At 41.6% G+C, this 21,204-nt stretch overlaps 1 protein-coding gene across 2 annotated transcripts in view; it reads left to right on the forward strand.

Annotated features, from left to right (window-relative positions):
* Positions 1-21,204, forward strand: part of itgbl1 (integrin, beta-like 1) — a 40,574-nt gene that overhangs the window by 13,141 nt on the left and 6,229 nt on the right. For both annotated transcript variants that reach the window (XR_005709056.1, XM_040147680.1), the window contains exons 4-8: positions 291-413; positions 1,889-2,029; positions 5,735-5,875; positions 8,107-8,253; positions 15,285-15,401. Coding sequence is in view for 1 of the 2 variants with exons in the window: in XM_040147680.1 (XP_040003614.1) it covers positions 291-413; positions 1,889-2,029; positions 5,735-5,875; positions 8,107-8,253; positions 15,285-15,401 (669 nt within the window). In the remaining variant the exon portion in view is untranslated. The remainder of the gene's footprint in view (positions 1-290; positions 414-1,888; positions 2,030-5,734; positions 5,876-8,106; positions 8,254-15,284; positions 15,402-21,204) is intronic.

The following is a 21,204-nucleotide window of genomic DNA, read 5'->3' on the forward strand; positions in this document are numbered from 1 at the left end:
CTATGGTGCACCATTCGAAAAACCCCCAGCACACACGCACGTGAACGCACACAAACACACCTGTCCGGCACCAGTCTGGATCTCTTGGCACACGGCGTACTGACGGCGCCTCCAGTACAAAGCTGCAAACACTCTGGGTTCTTGGTCGTACAGTGCACGGCATCAGAACATACACACATCCTCCCATCTACAGCCTCACACTGTGAACACATACACACACACACACCTACAAACTTAACCTTCTCCGAAAAATAAGCTTAAACTTTGTCTAAAGCTGGTATCTTCCGTAGGCACCTGCCACTGTGGTAGCTGCATGTGTGACAATAAGGAGAACAGGGGTCTGGTGACAGGACGTTTCTGTGAGTGTGACGACAACGAGTGTCTGGATGAGGACACCGGAGAGGTGTGTGGAGGTATGCCTCACAACCCCTGTCTCACGCTCTCACTCTTCGTTTAACATACGACTGTTCAAGGACTTCCCCATCTCGTCCCTCTCTCTTAGCTGACTCATTGCTTCGCGTGTAAGCTGCCGTCGGGCCAACTGCGGTAGTTCTATGTTTGAATGACCGCTTAAAGGCACACTGCCACAATTTGTTGAATTGCTGTCTGAAAGTTAGAGGGCCCTGACGTCGATTTACTGCATAAGCTAACCCTCCACTGAACAACAGTTGATCAATCATAGCCTAGCAACCGCAACCAGGCACAGCAGGCCTGTCAAGTTCTCGACATGCTGAAGTGGTGTGTTTCAGATTATAGGCACTGAATCAGACGTTAGTCTGTTGTTAGCTGTCTGACTCTTGATTGGATTTAATTGGAAAGTGAAAGACATTGTTCGAAAAAAGTAACAACAAATCATACATCCAACCTTTAATTCTTAACTAATGGCTAACTGGTTCTACCGTTAAAAACAAGAACAAAGTTGTTCATTTATGTCTTCTACATGGAGCATCAACAGGTGAGGATTCTAACTTTTTGTGCCAGAAGCCCCAGTCTTAGGTTCAGCCCCAGTCTTTTTTGCACCGTTACACGGCACTGACTCAACGTGACGTTATGTATGTAGCCATATAACGCATATTTAGAATATTTTTGCAGGGTACTCATTTTCAAAGAAGTCAGCTGGATATATTAAAAAGTCTGCCAGACAGAGTTTCTACATCCTACTGATGGAGTTAACATTTATTGATCTTCTCATCTAGCTAGCTGGCTGATGAGCGAATGTTCAAACCTCCTGAACAGTTTTTGGTTTGTACAGTTTCGCACGAACATTATTTCCCACATGTGGCCATGAATTGCCAGACTCTAAATCAATGCGACGCCCTTTGTACAATTTGAAATAGGAAAATACATCAGCCTTACAAGTCCATGAAGGTTAATTGGAAGTTAAGTGTGGTTTGACCTGTCGTATCTACTGCACATGATGGTGTTATACTCTTCTCTGTGTTCCCCACAGGTTTTTCACGGCTTTTCCTTGTTAATTTGCTATTCATAATCTAATTTTGAAAAACAAATAATTGAAATTGCTTGAGGCCTTTTTTTGAGAAATACATCAGTTGTCTTAACTTGTCGATTTTGTCAAGCAAGACAAATAAATGCATAGGAAAAGATAATAAAATCTGGCATGTATTGTTATTTGTAAAATATGTCACATTAAATTTTGATTAAAGAAATTATAAAAAAAAAAAAAAAAGAGGGCGCCTTCTCTTTTTTGGGTTGAAAAAAATGTTACTCTGTCCAGATTTGTGGCATTTGTACACAACTTTTGAAGTACTAAAACTTGTACATTTAAATGAGTAAGAATCTGTGAAGTCTGCGTAAGTAACTGTTAATCTGTACAACTGACAGAGGTGAACTGATCAGTTGTTGCATGTGCGTTCTGATCTGCTTCCAGGCCATGGCCAGTGTTACTGTGGAAACTGTTACTGTGCTGCCGGTTGGCATGGAGACAAATGTGAATTCCAGTGTGATATCAGCCCATGGGAAAGCAAGCGGAGATGCACATCTCCAGATGGCAAAATCTGCAGCAACCGAGGTCTGTTTACCTGCTTCAAACCAGTATACAGCCCTGGTAGTCTGGTTTCCAATTAAATTATTTAAACTGTTTAAAATTAAAATTGTTATTTGATGATTAAATTATCCTATCCAGTTTTCTATGTGATACTATCGCTATACACCGATCAGCCACAACATTAAAGCCAGCAACTGGTTTTAATGTTGTGGCTGATCGGTATATATCAATGAAATATAAGATGGTAAAATACATGCAAAATATAACAAATATTGAAAATCTATATTTTCTGCAACAGTCATTACGCAAATCTTTATTATCACTGATTCACAAAGCAATAAAATTCTGGAATGATATGAAGTACGGCCAAGAAGTTCTGTAATGTTATGTTTGTCACTACAACCTCAAAACTCATTACGATCCACCTCATCATAATAACAAGTTCAACGGGATTGCGTTGCTTGGAAACAGGAGACAAACATTCAAAATGGGGTCAAGTTCATTTCCTGTCTGTTATGTAGGATCATTAAGAGGATGAAAGACACTGTCCCCTGGAAGTAGGGAAACACTAGGAAAGAAATTCATGGAGCTGACACCCAATCAATTTTTTTTTTTTTTTTTGGATCTGCTGTAGTTTCCAACATTGTGTCACATCCTAGAAAACTCTTTACTAATAATGTTTATTGTGTCTTTGTTTCAGTTATTCCCTTGTTTTGAAGGTTCTGTATCCTGTTGTCTCCAGGTGTTTTTTTGGTCTTTAATTGCCTATGTTGTAAAACTTAAATATCCTCCTTTCATAATGCCAGCCATGTGTACGTAAGTACATCAACAGCAAATAAACTTTTAAAAATACATTTAGCATATTTGTTTGAAAATGTTAAATAAACCGTACAGAACTGCACAGCAGAGACAATCGCAAAAGAAGGACTAGTCTGTCAGCACCGATGTAGTCAAAGGGCCTAGCCATCATTGATAAGGTCTATATAAATTTTAATGTAAGATTGAAAAGAGGTGGGGTATGTGGTCTCTTACAAGGTGTGAACTATTATTTCAGATGTGGAGCTGGGTGATTGAGGTTGTTTCAAGAGTTAGCATGTATGACAGAGAACCCCAGTTCAGTGTGACTTCTGCTAGCCGGCTGCCACAGATGAAAAAGAGTCACCTTTGGCACGCACCTCTGAAACTGAGCATGAAGACAGAGATGGAGACAAAGAAAATAAACACATACAAAGAAATACAGAGAAAGCGACAACACAGAGAATAGGCTGGTTTAAAAAATCCTCATGTAAATTCCGCTGAAAGTCATCAGAGTGGACAGGCAGTCAGGGAAATAGCTTCACTAAGCTAGCTCAAGTGATCCTGCAGGATTTCAGTAAAGCTCTCTAAAATTAATTACAGTGGACCGGCTGAGGGCTGGCTAAGTGGTAGGGCTAAATGGTAGGCTACATGGACAGAGCCCTAATCGCAGAGCTGCGATTTAGGGTTAAGTGCACAGCTGACACAGCGTGAACAACCATCGACTGTGTTCATGGTGAAATAGCCCATTGTACTCCGCTGTAGTATAAAAAAGGGCAGGCAGAGGCCTGATGATCCCAAGAGTTACCAGAGAAAAGAACAAAGAAGATATGTCTGCCATTAAAAAAAGGAATCTATATCAGTTTGCAAATATATGGTATATTGTAACTGGTTTTAGCTAAAATCGACCTGAACCCATTTTTTCTTCTACCTCTATTGACTTGACAGTCTTTCCGATTCTTTCAAAAGTACTTGTTATCAATCTAAATCTTCATTGACTCCTTTATAGATCCCCTCTTGATTCACCGTTCGACGGCGGAAAAAAGTGCACATTCAGGTTTTATAGCATTATTTTGGTTTCTCCACTCTCGCTGCTCAGATAAATTTAAACAGTTTTATTGAAAAGAACAAACATTACAGCATATACAGGGAATCCTTAAAATTTAAAAAAACATTTAAACTGCTGTTCAAGTGCATTACATTATTCATATTTGTGAGTAATTCACTAGTGTTCTGTAATTACTAGTTACAGCCTGAGTCTGACTAACAGTGTTTAACACTGATCAAATTAAATTCTAATGACATTCATGCTTGGGAAAGATTGTTTTTTTACATTTACATTTTCTTATCTGAGGCAAAATAATAGTATGAATAATCAGGATAAGGCTGCAGATGTTGCTCTAATGATAATGATATTTAAAAATTTTTATAAGGTAACTGATTTATGTAGAAAATGCGGCACACACGTACTGTAAACTGTTGAAAAAACATGCACTTTCAACAGATATTAGTGCATCGACGGTATATTGTCAGTACTGGGACCATTGTTTTAAATATTATAAATACTGTATCTTGCCCTCGCTCCCAGTTCGGTAAAATGCACCAACATATTTAAACATCTTTTCATTCTAACCCATTCAAGTGCTAAGCAATTCCCGCAAGTCAGACAATTTGGTGCTGATTATAACGAGTACAATTCTCAGTTCCCCTCCCTATGTGACATGCAGCCATTTTGCTCTGAATTAATCCTCTTTTAAAGCATTGTGAAGATAATTCCCAGTGATTATAGGCAATGGATCGAGTAAGGTGATTACATAATAGAAGGTCGATTTGATTTTCACCGTCCTGTAGCCTATAGATGTAAAGATGTGAAGTGTTTTGTGTGGGAGTGTAGAATGTCTTCCTCTCTCCTTTACTTTGCTGAACAGTAACCTTTATCTCTTGCTCACACTCTGAAATGAATGAGTGATTGATTTGACTGACAGCACCCTATAGATAACTCTGTTTCATTCCAGCAAATTGTCAAGCCCCTCCGTCTGTTAGGTTCACCTAGTCTCCTCGGTTGAGCTAATAATACGCTAACTGGCATGCTGTCGGAACGATAACAGCCGCTAGAGGCTAAATATGTGCATCTATGTATGAATTTCCTGATCAAAACAATTTGACTCATTGGTAATATGGTTGCATGAGGCGCACAGAGAGGAAACAGTTCCCTTTTGTGTGGAGAGGAAGGTTGCTTTTTGCTGAAAAACAGGAATATGGTCAAAAATATAAATGCATTTTTCTAATGTCCTCCTAATTTTATAGTTTAAGGAACATTTTTCAACAGTAACTAGTACAGGTGCTGTAATCTGCTCCGGTGAAGATCAGCTGCGACATTTGTGGCAGACATAAAGGCGCATGGCTCTAAAAATCCAGGGCTCCAGGGTTATGAGGTGGTGGCGGAGATTGAACCCAGTGCCAGGGGCCAGACGTGCGCCAGCCACAGCCCACAGGCTTGCCAGCTGGCCTTGCTCCCCTGGGGTTCCCCGTGCTCTGTCAGTGCTGATAAGAGAAAATGGGATTTCCACTGGCTGCTGCTCAGCTGATCCCCTGGCTAAGATGTTAAACAAATGAGAAAGAGAAAGGCAGACAGACAGATAGATAAAGGAAGAAAAATGAGACAGAGGGAGGAAGAGCATTTATCCTTGCTGGCTGCTGCGTTTGCTAAAGTAAAAAAAATATGTGGTCCCACCTCCTTCCACTTCTGTGAAAGATGTCAAAGACAATGAGTTGGATTTTGCTTTTTTCTGTTTTGTATCCTCTTTTTTCCCAGTTAAATCTGCATTGTTGCATTGTTTGGACTGTACTATTAAAAAAAAAAAAAAAACCTTACAATAGATAATTAATACAGTGTGAATTTACGGTATTTGTGTGTCTGTGTGGTTGTGTTAGGGACCTGTGTGTGTGGGGAGTGTAACTGTTATGATGTAGATCCCTCTGGCGACTGGGGAGATATTCATGGAGACACCTGCGAGTGCGATGAGAGGAACTGTCATGCAACGTATGACCGGTACACAGATGACTTCTGCTCAGGTCAGTATTCTGTTATTGGATTAAAAAAAAAAAACAAAAAAACAGTCACATACATTTATGGTAATCCTGAGTCCTGTTTAAAAGTGGTCAAAGGAATGGTTTGACATTTTGGGAAATAAGCTTATTCGCTTTCTTGCCAAGAGTTAGAAGATCAAAACCATTCCCATTGCTGTTTGCTAGATGTGTAGCTGGAGCCACCTTACTTAGCTTAGGTAACATAAAGACTAGATACAGGCGGATCAGCTGGCCTGGCTCTGTCCAAAGGTGGCAAATTCCGCCGACAGGTACCAAAGTGCAAAAACGTCGATGTGCTGTTTTTCTGGGATAAATGTGCTGGACTACACTCACCGAGCACTTTATTAGGAACACCGTACAAATACTGGTTAGGGCCTGCCTTTGCTTTCAGAACAGCCTTAGTTCTTCGTGGCCTGGATTCCATAAGATTTTGGAAACACTCCTTTGAGATTCTGGTCCGTGTTGATATGACTCCATCACATCATTTCTGCAGATATGTCGGCTGCACATTCATGCTGCAGATCTCCTGTTCTACCACATCCCGAGGAGGTTCTATTGGATTCAGTTCTAGTGACTTGTTTGTAGCATTACAGAAAAAAAAAAAGAAAAAGAAAAACTAATTCTTGTGCAGTAGTAGAACAGCAGCAATCTTATCACTATTGGTGAAGTGGGGCCAAAACATTTTTTTTAAGTAGACAGGGGAAAACATGCAGTCCATTAACTGTCCAACTGCTACATCAACTGACGCACAAACCGTTAAGATAACACACTGAACTACTACAAATGTGCACTGCTCAAAGATTCTCAGCCACCAATGGGATAAACAAATTATCCACTTTTCACAAAGCTGAGCTAAGTACTCTAAGAAGTATTGCACTTATAGTAAGATTTCAGTAGAAGTTTGGATATCGCTTTCCCAAAAAAGCAGATGGACAAACATCTATGTTTTAGGAGTCTTCAGCTGTTCAGGTTGGATGAGCCTGTGCCCACCGCGGCCTCAGATTTCTGTTCTTGGCTGACAGGAGTGGAACCAAACAGAGTCTTCTGCTGTTGTAGCCCATCAATCTCAAGGTTCAGCGTATTCGGCATTCTGAGATGCCTTTCTGTTCACCACAGTTGCAAAAAGTGGATGCGAAGACGGTTTTATGCATTGCACTGCTGCCAAATGATTGGCTGTTTGGATAATTGCATGAATAAGCAGGTGAAGAGGTGTTTCTAATAAAGTGCTTGGTGAGTGTATTGCTTGGCCGAGCTTGGCTCCGGCTAAATATTTGACAACTGTACAGACGTGAGAGGAATTTTGATCTTCTCCTCTAACTCTCGGTAAGAACGTAAATAAGCGTATTTCCCAAAATGTCAAACAATTGCTTTAAAAGAGAACTGGCTAGTGCTTTACAATGTACAAGTACTTGTGTATAATATTGTCAATGCCAGTATCATGTATATGGATCTTCACCTTTGAGTAGCTTTAGTTCCCTTCACTTAGCAAACACCAACAACACTTTGCCATCTGCTTCTAATTCTCTTTCCATATAACTTAATAAACTGGGGAGGGGCTGGGAGTTACCCTTTCACTGTTTTTCTAAAGAATTAATGAACAAAGTAATGACGGATGCTATCACTGTGCCTACTGCTCATGAAGCTAACAATTTCTGCACTAGGGGATTTATTTTTACATCCCAGCATATACGTAGCCAACAGTTCTCTTCATGTAAAATTGTTCACAGTTTGGGAGAATGCAGACACAGTTCACATTTTAATGTTTTAAATCTAATCTTTCTCCATCAGTTTCTCTCTCTCTCTCTCTCTCTACATTTAACATATATATATATATATATATATATATATATCGCTGTACAGGCCATGTAAAATCAATGCTTGTCGTCCAGCAGCTTGGAAAGGCCAGACAGAGAAGTCTGTTCAGCCGATGATCTAAGTACACCGTAACACCCCTCATCTTCTCACCACTGGCATGTCTTGCCCCTTGTTAATTTTACAGCCTCCCTTGCTCCTCTCTCTCTCTCCCTCCCTCTTTCACACCAGCTCCCATTTGCCCTTTTTTCCGCTTCATAACCTATCCAGCCCTCTACCGTGCCTGGTGTGCCCATTTTTTTTTTTTCTCTTCTCATCAAGGTTATTTGGATTTGTCCTGTACAAACCCACACGTTTGTTTCACCTCGCTGCTTCCTCCACCTCTTCTTCTTTCCTCTTGGCAGGTCATGGCCAGTGTAACTGTGGTAGGTGTGACTGCAAGGAGGGATGGGCAGGAAAGAAGTGTGAGCATCCTCTGTCCTGCTCCCTGTCTCTGGAGAGCAGTCTGAAGAAGTGTCGAGGAACGTCCAATTTGCCCTGCTTCGGACGAGGTACCTGGTCTTCCCATTTGATCCAGTTGCCATGGTTACCGCAGCAGATCTGTACTCTTCTCTAACCTCTTGGTATAAAATAGGCCATTTCCAGGCCATCTCTTAATCCATCCTAAAAGACACGAGGGTGTCAAGCAATCCAATGAGCTGAACAGCAACCACTCAGTGCATTTGTTACATATACATTATATTCATTAATGTATGGGTGTGTTTGTACTTCTACTTTTTGATGTCTTTGTTCATTTTTTGTAAGTTTTGTGTTCTATGATGTGCACTTGTGCTTCTACATAAGGATACTACCGTATGTGTGCGTATTTATGTGCGTGTGTGAGATTGAGGGGCACTGTTTGCTAGCAACAAAGCGAGCCATGGCTGGAACGGCTCTCTCGGTGGAACAAGCTGTGGGTCGATGTGTCTAGATTTATTACAGTGCACTGAGTGCTTCATTAGTGGGCCTTCTGAACAGAGGAAGCTTGTTTTCTTGGAGCCTCCAAATGTTAGGCTTAATACTTATATTGGATTCAGATGCTAACAAAACAAAGGTCCAGGTTGTGCCTGTCCCAGTCATGCCTTTTTCAGCCTGTTGATCGATGACAGTAAGGTGAAAGAGGGAGTATAGTGTTATATTTTACGTCTAAAAAACCAATATGCTATAGAGGCTTTGTTACTCTACCTTGCTACCCATGCTGTATCTGCCTGTTGTGTGAACATACTGGGAGTTGTGTATTGCTGTTTACATTCAAAACAGTTTTAATTTGAAAACTCGGTTTTAAATCTTGATTTTTTTAAAAATGAACGTGAATATAAAAGTGAATAAGCAACAGTCAAGTTCAGAGAGGAAAAAAATCCCCAGGTAATATTTATCAAGAGTTAAACACTGAAATACTTTACAAATCCGTTTCATAAGGACCGTGTGGGTGTGGTTTGATCAGATGTGACTGCCAGTACTGGTAACATAAGCAACCAACCCCACAGCTGTCATCTGATTCATACTCGATGTTGCTAAATCCTGATTGTTGCAAAGAAGGACATGTCTTCTCGCAGTCATTTTAAACCATTGGGCAGAGCTCAGACAGAAATCCCCTTAATTGAAATAACCAAAACTGTCTTCACTTTTCGCAGAAATTTGTGTGTGCTCATATAGGACCCTGCTACTCATAGTAAGAAGCTGACGAAGAAAATAGGTTTTTAAGGGCCTATAAATTTTTTACTCCGTGAATATCAGCTTGGATTAAAACAAGCATGTCGAACCCTTGCAAAATAAAACCCTGAGCAACACAAAAAAAACAAGCATTTCTCCACAGCTGATCATAAAAAACTAAAAATACAACAAAAAACCCCAAATAAATTCTTGTGCAATAATAAATCAGCCACAATCTTATTTTTGGTGGAGCGAGCAGATAAACATGTGTCTATGCTTTAGAAGAGACAGCAAGCTGCAGGATGTTTGTAGTCTCTGGAGGGCAGAAATTGTGCAAAGCTAATGCCAAGAACAAAACACAGCTTCACGGAGCAATTGGTCATGTGGAGATACCGCCTGGTCGAGTGATCATAAGAAGGTGGAAAAGAAACATTATGCACAGTATGCAGCATCTGTTACCCAGGGCAGGTCATGTGTGACTTTGTCAATATACAGTAGATGTTCAACCCGCATGTGTGGACAGGATATCCAGGTACAAAGCAGTGCCTTAATAAAAATGAATTAAAACAAGCAGGGATAGATTAGGCAGAGTTGATGTGTGACTGCAAGACTTTTCTATGCGTCCTAGATTTTCCTAGAAACCTTTGGTTGATAGTTTAGGAGGAATTTAATGTTTACAGAAACTGCCATGTTTTTTCAGCCTGAAAATCGGAAGTGAGGATAAACGAGAGCCTGGCAAGTGGTGTGTTTATCCAGTCAAATGTAGGAAATATCAGTTTTGTCAAAATGTCGATCCCCTATTGTGCAGCTCTCTTGAAATGACAAAAGTCCAAGGTTAATTAATCTATAGACGTGCCAGAAAACCAAAAGCAAAGCCAAAACTATGGTACAGCTTTGCCAGATACATACCGTGCCGTCATCCAGAGTTAATAATGCAAAATGGTCATTTAAACTGACTGACAACCAACATTGTTCCAAAATATGCTTTGGCCATTTGTCATTGAGATACATTGTCTAGTAGCTAAGCAGTGGACACTTTAGAGTCTTCTGAGGTATTTCTTGGACGTGTATTTTACGCTGATGCAGCAGGCTTAAATCAATCAGCTTTACAGTGCTGTCTGGGCCATTGTTCAGTGTATCTCTTCTCCATTCATTTTGCCCTAAACACTGACGTCCTTTTCTGAGGAATACCAGTTTTTCTGTACTTCACGATGAGAGGACAGCTAGAAAAGGTACAGTGGGTCTCACAGTGATTCAGTTTTATGATGCAGTTGGCTGTTGGCGATACTGCGAGGACACGACCTGCTTGGTCTCAGGGCTCTGCGGTTTTATCAGGGGTTAATGTGAAGCATTGATTTCCTGTTTCATTTGCCTGTGGAGGAAATCAGTGGGGAGTCCACAGCCTTTAAGCTGTTGCTTTGTTCCAAACCAAAAGAGAGGATATGTGGACTGTAGCCTACTGTCTGTTATTACAGTGGCCATAGACATCCCTCACACCCATGGCCGAGAAAGCCGCTGATTAGATTTGGGCACCTGAAACCACATAGGACAGGGCTGCTACCATGGAGACAATTACATTAACTAGTCAACATCCTCATGGGCCAACGATGGAACGATGCAAGTGCATTCTCAAAATGGAACCAATTTGGTGTCCTTTGAGTACATCAACTATTCATTACATATTGTGCCTTTACCATAACAGACTTTGTTCTTGACAGCCTCAAACTAATTCCACAGCAAAAAGGTTGAGCAAGCATGGTGCTCCCCGTCATATAATGAAACAGCAAAGATTAACTTGTGCTGGGGAGAGTTAATAGGCTTTAATTCCTCCAGCAGTACCTTTAAATTATCTCCAATTGCTGAACTTTAAATTACCCTGTGCAAAAGAACAGTTAATGGGATTCATAAATTCTTCCTTTTATGAAAAGCATTTTTTGCAGCCATTCCTGTCCATTCAAGGTCAGTCAAAGGGGTAGATTTACACCAGCCAACGCAGTGTTGAATTAATATTTTCCTGTTCATGCGCCAAAATGCATCAATTCTGTGTGCGGATTTCTATTGTTGTTAAATATATTAAACTGGGAGACGCTATTCCGGATAATCAGAATTTATAATGGCTGCTGAGGCCAACAGTTTATATCTATTACATGCTGAAAGCATTGTTTGTATGTCATAAATTCACACTGTCAGCTCCACCTGCTACTCCTCTGTAAGTAGTCATAAATATATTAACTGCCTCTGTTTAGATAGACAGAGGAGGGAAGCTGTCATGGTAGTTATAAAGGGGAAGGGACTGTGTGTGCATGCATACCTGAGCATTTCAGATGGTGTGTGTGTGTGTGTACGCTTGCGTCGTTTTATTTACTGAACTTCCTTTTCTCTAGGATTCCCATTTGATTTAGTGTCTGGAAGATCACAGCGATTGGAAACAAATAACTGTAGCAGCGTTCATTGCAAGGCTTCGATGAGTGGAGATAGGTCTGAAAAGTGAGAGAGAGAGAGAGAGAGAGAGAGATAGAGAGAGGGTCTGCAGGATACCCAATGAAGGGAGACAGGAAGCAGGGTGGCAGAGTAAGAGAGAGAAACTGAAGGAGACAGACGTAAAAAATCACTTAGGCATGGATGAATGCAGCTGGTACAGACGGCAGCTTGAGCGGAAAAGCTTTGAAATTTGAAACAGCAGCTTCGGAGCTTTTCTTCCTGAGAGGTGGAGGCGAGACGCTTGTGGATAGCACATTCTTTATACTGTGGTATTTCCTCAAGGAAACACCTGCTTTCAACAGCTTTCTGCTGATTCTCGGGGTTCCTTTCTCTGCTTTCTGAATAGTAGCCTGTAATAGAGATTAACTGTGTGCTTGTTAATATTTAAAAACCACATACCTTTTGCATTACTGCCCTCCATTACCTAACAATCAAGGGATAGACCAGTGATGTATTATTGTACTACCAACTTAAACATATTTAAAAAGATTAAGAATATGATCATAGTCGAGACAGCAGAGGAGCCCGTGACTCCCGTGAAATGGGATTTTGAATGTCTTTAGCTTCAATAATGTGACATATTTTCAATGTCATATGGTGTTAAGCAGGTGACGAGACTCTCTGAGAATGTTTTGCAGTAGTTATTTCCAAAAATCCAGGTTTAATCTCGGTCATTTCTTGTTTTAAGCAGTGCAGTGGAAATCAGTGAATACAGTTCGATTTTACACTACAAATGGTTTTTGTTAAGTCAAAGAGCTTTGTTTTTATCCAGGCTCAAGTTATGGCAAAAGCGCAAATGTAGGTGCCATGCAAGAGCACTTCTCGTACCTGTGTCTGTGTGTTAGTTTCGCAGCCGGGTGGTGAGATGAGCGTCACAGCTGCGTCGTGTGTTCATGCAGATCAATAAGTGAGGCACAATTTTGGGGCTGATTTTGGATGAAAATGGGCGTGCGTTTCCACTGGGTCAAGACCACTTTACTGAAAATGTGAGACATCTCCAAAATAACATAAAACTTCTGCTTTTGTCAAATTATACAGCCTTCTCTTTGACTTGAATGTTTTAAGTTCACATTTAGATGCCCATAGCAACACTGTTTCAGTGTGTCACTGGAACACGTCACATTAATGTCTCATCTATTACCACTACAGAATGTATGAGGGCTTTCCCTGATGAAGTCCCTGTCGCCATGTTCTATCCGCAGTCTTTCATCTGAATTCGAAGCCGCGAGAAATTGTGCATGAATTTCAACAGGGTGGAAACATAAATTAAACCTCAGACACGGCACCTGGCTGTAAAATATTAAGTACACAACCTTCGGTACTTTTAAGAATAGACTCCCAGCTATTCTACAGAGAACAGAAACTCCAAAATGCATTCTCTCTGAAAACTGATAGTATTTTTTTTATTTAATATATTGAATATTATGGATGCTGTCAGTATATATAGCCATGTAAGAATTTTGTAGCGCTGTCATAAGTTAGCACATGCACAGGCTCAAACCTACTCAAATATGACAAACTGAATGAAAACTTATCAATAAATTGAAGTGCTTGAATATCGCTGTCTTATACAAATATTTTTTGTGCACAACGTTAGTTTAAAAAACAGTGAGGAACTTCCTGAAATGACAATTCAAAAACAGAGAGAAGTACTTTCCCCTTGGGAGAAGCTGGCTTGGACTCTCCTTCAAGCCCCTCTGGAAACTGAATGACCATTATTCAAGCCTACCCTACCACTTGCTGATTAAGTAGTCATCCATTTAAAAACCATATTCAGCCTGATCTAGCCCCTCCCCGGTCTGGCTGCGCTGCAACATGACTAGACTTGCACATCTGCTCACTGAGTTTGCAAAAACGAGTTTGCCACAGCCTCGGGCTGGTGTCCACTGATGTGACATTGTCACTAAGGTGTTGTGCACTTTAGACAGGATGACAAATTAAAAGATCAACACACACAAAACTCACGTGCACACACCGGCGTAGACGATTTGACGACCACAGGGATAATCAATAAGGCAGGGTGTTATGACATCACTGGTTGCTAAGGTAACTGAGTCCCCAGAGCAGATGGTGGTATGCTATATGTGAAGCAGGAAGAGAGGTTGCTAGACTGTTTGTGTGTGTGTGTGTGTGGTCATAAGAAATGACAGTGATGTGACATTGACAACACATTAGATGACACTGTCAGTCAAGTGGCTGTCTTGTAAGTTCCTGCTCTGCACCATTTATTTCCCCCAATTCCACTCAGTGAGTCATCAAAAAGAGAAAAGCAGGCACGTACACATTCTGGATATGTTTTAGTGGGACTAAACACAAAACGTACCCTGCGGGGCTACAAAAAAAGGGAAACACTCAGAGTGAGTAATGATTTTGCAGAAAGGACATACCCAGCTCAATAAAAAAAATAAAAAAAAGACAGGAGGAAAGAGAAAGAGAGGCACTCAGTATGCCGTGTTCTAACCATCTGTCGTAACCGAGCTGGGAAATTCCCTTCGTGCAATTGTTTTTCATGGTGGGCAGCTTACCTGTTTGCAGCCCTCGTGGTTGTCTTCTGTCTGCGGCATCAGTGAATCGCAACGTCTAATTGCGTGTGTCCCTCTCCTTTGTTATCAAAGCACAGAGCAGAAAAGACATATGCGCATTACATGCGAAATTACTCACACTGAGCTCTTTTCAAGGTAGCATTTAAAAAGCCCACTCTGTACTCTTAGGTTGAAGTGCAACACATTTCACCCCTCAGTTACATTGTTACTAATGTAGTATTACAGTTACACCATTAAAGAGGGGCGAATGATCCAGTTACAGTACATTTTGAAGAACAATCAATTGAAGCAGCATCAACAACTTTGTTTTTTTAAAATACAAGGCAGTGGTTAACATTTTAGAGGACATTCCTCTCTCTCTCTAACCCTCCAAATTTCAGAGCAGCCTGGTTAAGTGATCAATGACCAGGTATGCTGCACACCTCCAACGATAGTTCAGAATGGATGATGTTTTTCTAATGAGTTTCACCATTAGCCAGCATGCTCACTCAGTAGGTTCCCCCGTGGCCCTCTTCGCTGGCAGCCCGCTGATTGAAGTGGGATAGCAACATCTTGAAGTGTGGGTGTGTGCGGTGGGTGTATAGCCCATGTGAGTGCTTGTTAGAGTGTATGCTTTGCCTATAAGATTTCACTGTGTGGTTGTTGTCAGGCAGATTAAGTCTTGCTTAAAAAAAAAAAAATCGGTTATTGAACCTCATCTTACTGTTGGCATGCAAATCACTCTCCGGTAGAACAGCAAAGGTAAAAACTCAGGACGATGTGAGGCACTGAACGAGAAGCAAGATGTCCTACTGAGCAGCTATTAAAAACAGAACTCTGCTGTGAAGCACTGCTCAGATGTGAGAAAATGTCTCTGTTTTTTGTAGGCCAGTGCCAGTGTGGACAGTGTACTTGCCACCCACCTGGGGACAGTCGCGTCCATGGCAAAAACTGTGAGTGTGACGACCGTCAGTGCGAGGACGTCAGTGGAGAGGTCTGTGGAGGTAAGGGCGCGCACACACACACACACACACACACACACACACACAAACGCAAACAACAAATCTTTGTGTCCATGAAGGACTGTGCAAGTTGTGTGAGGAACAGAGGGAACTGACAGAACACGGGAACAAACAGATGGCAAGTCTAGGTTTTAACATTAGAGAGGAGTAGAGAGGTTGTCTCAGTGTTCCAGAACCTAAAGTTATATTCATTTTCTGCAAAGACAATGGACGTCGTGCAAGAACCACTCATACAAGCAGACTTGTTCTGAAGTGGCACTCGCGATTTAAGAGAATTTGTCGCATTCACCAATTTTTTTCATACTCAGAATTATGCATGAAAGAAATTCACAAGTGCTCCAGCGCTGTCATGTAAGTCATGCACAGATGGTGTTCCTTTCTCCGCTGGGTGAAAAACACTCATTTGACTTAATAATTAATCGACACCGACGCCGCTAAATTTGTCACTTTTCGTCTGCTGGTTTTAGGCAGCAGGACTCGGAGCTCTGTGTTGTGAAAAATCTCGGTGGGTGACATGTTTATGACTGACACTTGTCAACAAATGGGGCCGAACAGATAGCCTCACATAGCAATTTGTGGACATACAGTAGATGTACATTTACATGTAAATGATGAAAATCTTAGAGAAACAATAAATCTGACTTGAAACAATCATAAATCCAAGATTCATGGGAAAAAAAGTAGGTGGAGGTTTAGGATAAGAATACCTGAATGTTCTTGCATGAGGGCCGATGCAAGGTGACGAACAGCTGGATCACATCCAAGGTGGTACGAGGGCAAATTAAAGACAGAGCTCAACTACAATTCCCAGAGGCTATCTCAGTAGCAAACATCAAATCACTGAGCTTAAAGTTCTGTTGTCTGCTATGCTAATTGCAAGCTGAAACTAACAAACTACTTTGTAGAAAATCTGAGCAGTTTAAACTTTAATTTGGATTAATTTTAAATGAATTCTGTTTTCTACCTCATTGCAATGGCCACGGAGGCCCATGGGTACCATGGTGCTTAGAGCCATGTGCAATGCTGTGACAAAAAACAGTACGGTTTCTTAAAAACTGAGTTGAAATACATAAATTAACAGAACAAAATTATTGAATTATCTTAGAGACTCATGTTTCGATGAACAATGTGGATTATGAATTTTGAGTAGGGAAAATTGTCACAGTTCATTCATGCATTTATTCATTCTCTGCCTGCCTTTGCCATTTTATTAACTCTCTTGTCATTTCAGACCCTGTCCCTCCCTCCTGCCTTGCGGCAGCCCTTCCCGCCTTTCAGCCACCTGTCCCCTCCCCGCCCTCCCTACTCACCTGCTCCTAATTCCCTAATCAGTTCCTACTATATGTACCAGCCCCTTTCCAGCCGTTCTCTGCCATATTGTCTATTCTGCTTTCCACACTGTAAATATCTAGCCTTGCTTCTCTGTTGTTGCCTGCCTGTTTTTTGAATCACCTACCTGTTTTTGGACTTTGCCTTTTGCCTGCTCTATTTGCCTGGTTTTCCTGCCCCTTACTGACCACTGCCCCATGCCCTGACTTCACCTGCTGCTTGTCCCCGCCTGCTTTTGTCTGCCAAGCCTGAATAAAGGTGAACTGTTTTGAACTTTTATCGGTGTCTCCGAGTCTTGCATTTGAGTCCTTCCGATCCTGAGCCGCCACAGAAAACACCTGCAAATTCACCCACTTCCCCCCTTTCTAATTATTGCACATAAAACTACACACATAATGTACAGCCTGTGCACACATACACTCACCCACTTTGAAACTGTGCCAGGAGCAGATGCTGAATTTGAAGATCAATACAATATGATCCTATCTGCTCTCTCGGCTAGCCACAGGCACAACCCTCCAAGCCCTTGAGCTGAATTTGAGAGAAATTGCTCGAAGCCTTTGAAGCCTCTGCTTGAGGTCTTGGGACGTTTGCGCTCTTAATTTGAGCCATTTAAGCACAACCACTGTAATGGATAGATCGCACTAAAACATTACAGGCTCAATTGAAATTGCTATTTCCCTTTGCAGCTGCTGCTGCTGTCGGAAAGCGAGAGAGAGAGAATGGAGGACGTCAGAGGAAGGAAATGTGCAGTTAAGGATTGTGGAAAGAAAAGCAGAAAAAAAAAATGGAGAAAAGTTATGTTCTTTTACATCAAAACCAACAGGCTGAGGGGAAAACTGACAAAATGTAAAATTTATTTGGTCAAGCATGATTCTTGATTTGAGGGCTTTCGTAGGAGGGATTCGTTTATTTTATTCAACGACTTTTTTTTTTTTAAATAATGGGAACATGTCATCGCTGTGTTTCATCACACAGGACACCAGATCTGTATCTTCTTGATACATACACCACTCTGATATCTGCTTTTCTGTCAATGCGACACCTAAAGTGCTGGAGAAATGACACAGCATGACACATGCGCAGCAGCAACATATACCTCTATAGCAACAGTGAGGAGCTTTATCCTCCAAGGGGTGTATCAAGCAGGGGGAGGGACATTGTTAAACTCCCTACAATGTTCAGTCCATTGTCAGTTTAACTCTGAGACATTCATTGTCACACGTAAATCCTCAAGCTGCTATTATGTTTATTCTTAAACTGACATGCAATCTGACCATTCCTGTCACCCAGCAGCTGTGTGCGCAAGTGCCTTCCTCTGAGTTGGGCTTTTTAATCTTTTTTATTTTGGGGGGGGGGGCATTTTGTATCAGCAGTGCACTGCAGCATCTGAGGGTAAATGTCTGGGGGAGGACAGTATTTATGTGAATGGATTACAGGGGCTCATTTTGTGCTGGGCCATCCAGAGACAATTCTTCGTGAGGCTTCCGGGGAGAGCTTGTCTGAGCGCCAAACGCCAACTCAGTCACACACACACACACACACACACACACACACACACACACACACACACACACACAAACACGCTGTCAGGCTGACATTTACGTCTGTGTACTCAGAGGCCTGAGGAAGTTATGGGGTGTTCTGAGAAACTGAGAGAGACTCTAGAGCAGGTGCCCAAAGTGAGGAGCGGGGATTAAACAGAAAGTAAAACGTTATGGTGAAGAAGCCGTAAGAAGCTCCCAAATCCAGGGTACGGTGCAGAATGTGCCCCTGGATGTTTGAGCCTCACTGCAGACGACAGGGAGGAGAGAAGTGTTGCTTGTCAGTCAGCTCAGTCCCCACTTGACTCTCAAGTGTTTTCTCCACACACAAAAATCCAAGGGGAGAGAGCAGCCAAAACACTCCCTTTACAAGGCCTGAGTGCTCATGCTTCAGGCCTCTCTGGTCACCTTTTGTGCGTTGAAGCTGAGCTAGAACGCCTAAATGCAATGTAGCCATTATTAATGTTATTCATTTCACCTGTGCTTTTTCTGCCATGACATTTCCAAATGCCCTCTGTGAAAGGTCTATACTGATGCCTTGACCACTATGCCTATCTCACATCGATGAGTAAATGGAGGCTCTTGGGTACCTGGTTTGACCAGGCCAGAAGATCCATCCCAGCAGGTACCGGTCTCCCCTCGAACTATGTGGGTCCAGGCTGACCCTGCGCTTCCTCCCCAAATGAAATAGTCTAGAGATCAGAAACTAGTGTCGTGTTCAGGCACTCCTCATCCACATCATCCATTTCCAAATTTAGGATCAGTGAAAACCTATCAGGCAAATTCCACGATACTCATGATTCACATCAGCATGTGATAAATGATGTGGTGGTTTCATATCAAAATAACAGACAAGACATCATAACATAATGTTTCTCTGATCTAGTCCAAGTGAAATATTTACCAGTGATCAATGACCAGTTACCTTAACTGCAAAAGCCTGGTAAATACAATGTGGCCGTGTGATATTTCCAAACGTTGTAAATTGAGGATTGCCCGAATGCTTAAATCACATAGTTGACAGCTGCACAATAGATGGCTGGACACTGAGGACAAGGATTCACCGCTTGTGTCCTTAAAATTTAGAGAGAAGAATTCTTCATATCTCACTAACAAGTCAGAGTTTGTCCAGTGTTGATCCTCAAAGTCTGGCTTTCTCGAGAGGAGTATTAAAAAAAAAAAAAAGAAAAAAAACTCTTACTAAATTAAGAACATTTCAATTTTTTTCTAAGTGATTCAAGTATTTTCTAAATTAACTTTACATTTTCCTTTATTTAAAAAGGCATCTATATGCATTACTCTTTTTGTTTTCAAGACAGAGACAGTCATTTCAAGAAAATTCGTGGAACAGATTGATTTCTCTTGGAAACAGGAGGAAATATTTTTCTCTCTCTTTAAAGAAATACAATTATCAGAACTCAGTCATAAACGGATATGACTTGATCAGATACATTTTTTTCAATGCAGCGATGACGCAGAGGGGAGCTCAGATCGTTCTCCCTCCCCCCGACCAGTTACCTCTCTTCCACGCATTACTCACTCAACTCCATCCTTTCTCTGCGGAAATGAACTCTTAACTTCTGACAGACTCTCCCTGCATACAGGATCTCTGCCGGGCGAAATAGCTGATTCACCACCAACTCCCTTACAGAGCCCCTGTCTAAATGCTGTAACACAATGCACCTGTGAAAGGCAGGTGCAGACTAATTGAATGAGGAGTAGGTTGCCTTTCCTCCGAAGCAATTAACCGCTCTCCCAGGCTGGCTGATTGAGGCAGCCATGCATGGCCCGCCATAGCTGCCACTCCACTCCGGAAGCTGGGTAACTTTCACGAACAACCTCCCACCACAACCACCGTCACACTCACACGTCCTCCATACACCGTCCCTGACCTCTGCATCTGATTGATAAAAATTCAGACAGCTCCAGGAAGCGAGGTGAGGCAGACACTGAGAGATAGTGAGGAAAGACAGCCAGTATTGATATACTGTATTATCTATATCCATTGCTTTCAAGTTTACATAGTAGGTGTTTATCCTGTACAAGCTGTGCCCCTAAAGATACGGAAGGTTTGATTTTTTTTTTTTTTCCTCACGTATTTGCTCAGAGAAATTGATTTAAATGTTTGTAACAAACTCCAGTTTTAAAGGAACAGTAGAATAGTAGAATTTGTTTTCTTGCTGGTAGTTACAGTATCACGTCTGTATGCTCCATATGAGGCCACAGCCAGCAGCCCCGTTAGCTAAGCTTAGCATAAAGGCTGAAAGCAGGGGGATAGTGTCTCCAGGTTGGAGTCTATGTTAATTAGTGAGCTTTAGAGGTACTGGTAGGCTGTTCTCTTTACCTTTTGTACGGAGCCATGCTATCTGTTCCCCCCTGCTTCCAGCCTTAATTCTAAGCCAGGGCTGACCTGCTGCTGGCTGTAGCACCAGATTTGATGTAAAGATACGAGAGTGGTTTCTATTTTTTCCCACCAGACTCTTTGCACGACAGCGAAATAGGCATGTTCCCCAAAAACTCCAAACCTCTCCCTTGAAAAACTGGATTGATCAGAAAAAAATAGAACTGATTCAAATAAACTGATTTTAATGTTTAAGGAAATACTGGCTGTTGAAAACTTATTGTTGAAAAGTTCCTTGAATTAGAGCCTTGAAAAGCTTTAAATCAGTTAAGCAAGTGTAACAGTTGAAATGTGTTCGTACATGTATGTGAGTCCTGGGCTGAATGTGTGACTTCAAGGGGCATTGAATCTCAAAATAGAATCGATCGGTTGTTTGATTGAATCGTTACACCCCTACATCAAACGATTTCCAGCAGCGCGGTATGGATTTACAGTGACGAAAACGATGGGAAAATGCTTTGCTCATTACCGCCTCTTCAACCCGGCATCTGTTACCAGATGCGAACATAAA

The sequence above is a fragment of the Xiphias gladius genome, chromosome 16 (assembly GCF_016859285.1).
Source record: "Xiphias gladius isolate SHS-SW01 ecotype Sanya breed wild chromosome 16, ASM1685928v1, whole genome shotgun sequence".
Taxonomy (NCBI): domain Eukaryota; kingdom Metazoa; phylum Chordata; class Actinopteri; order Istiophoriformes; family Xiphiidae; genus Xiphias; species Xiphias gladius.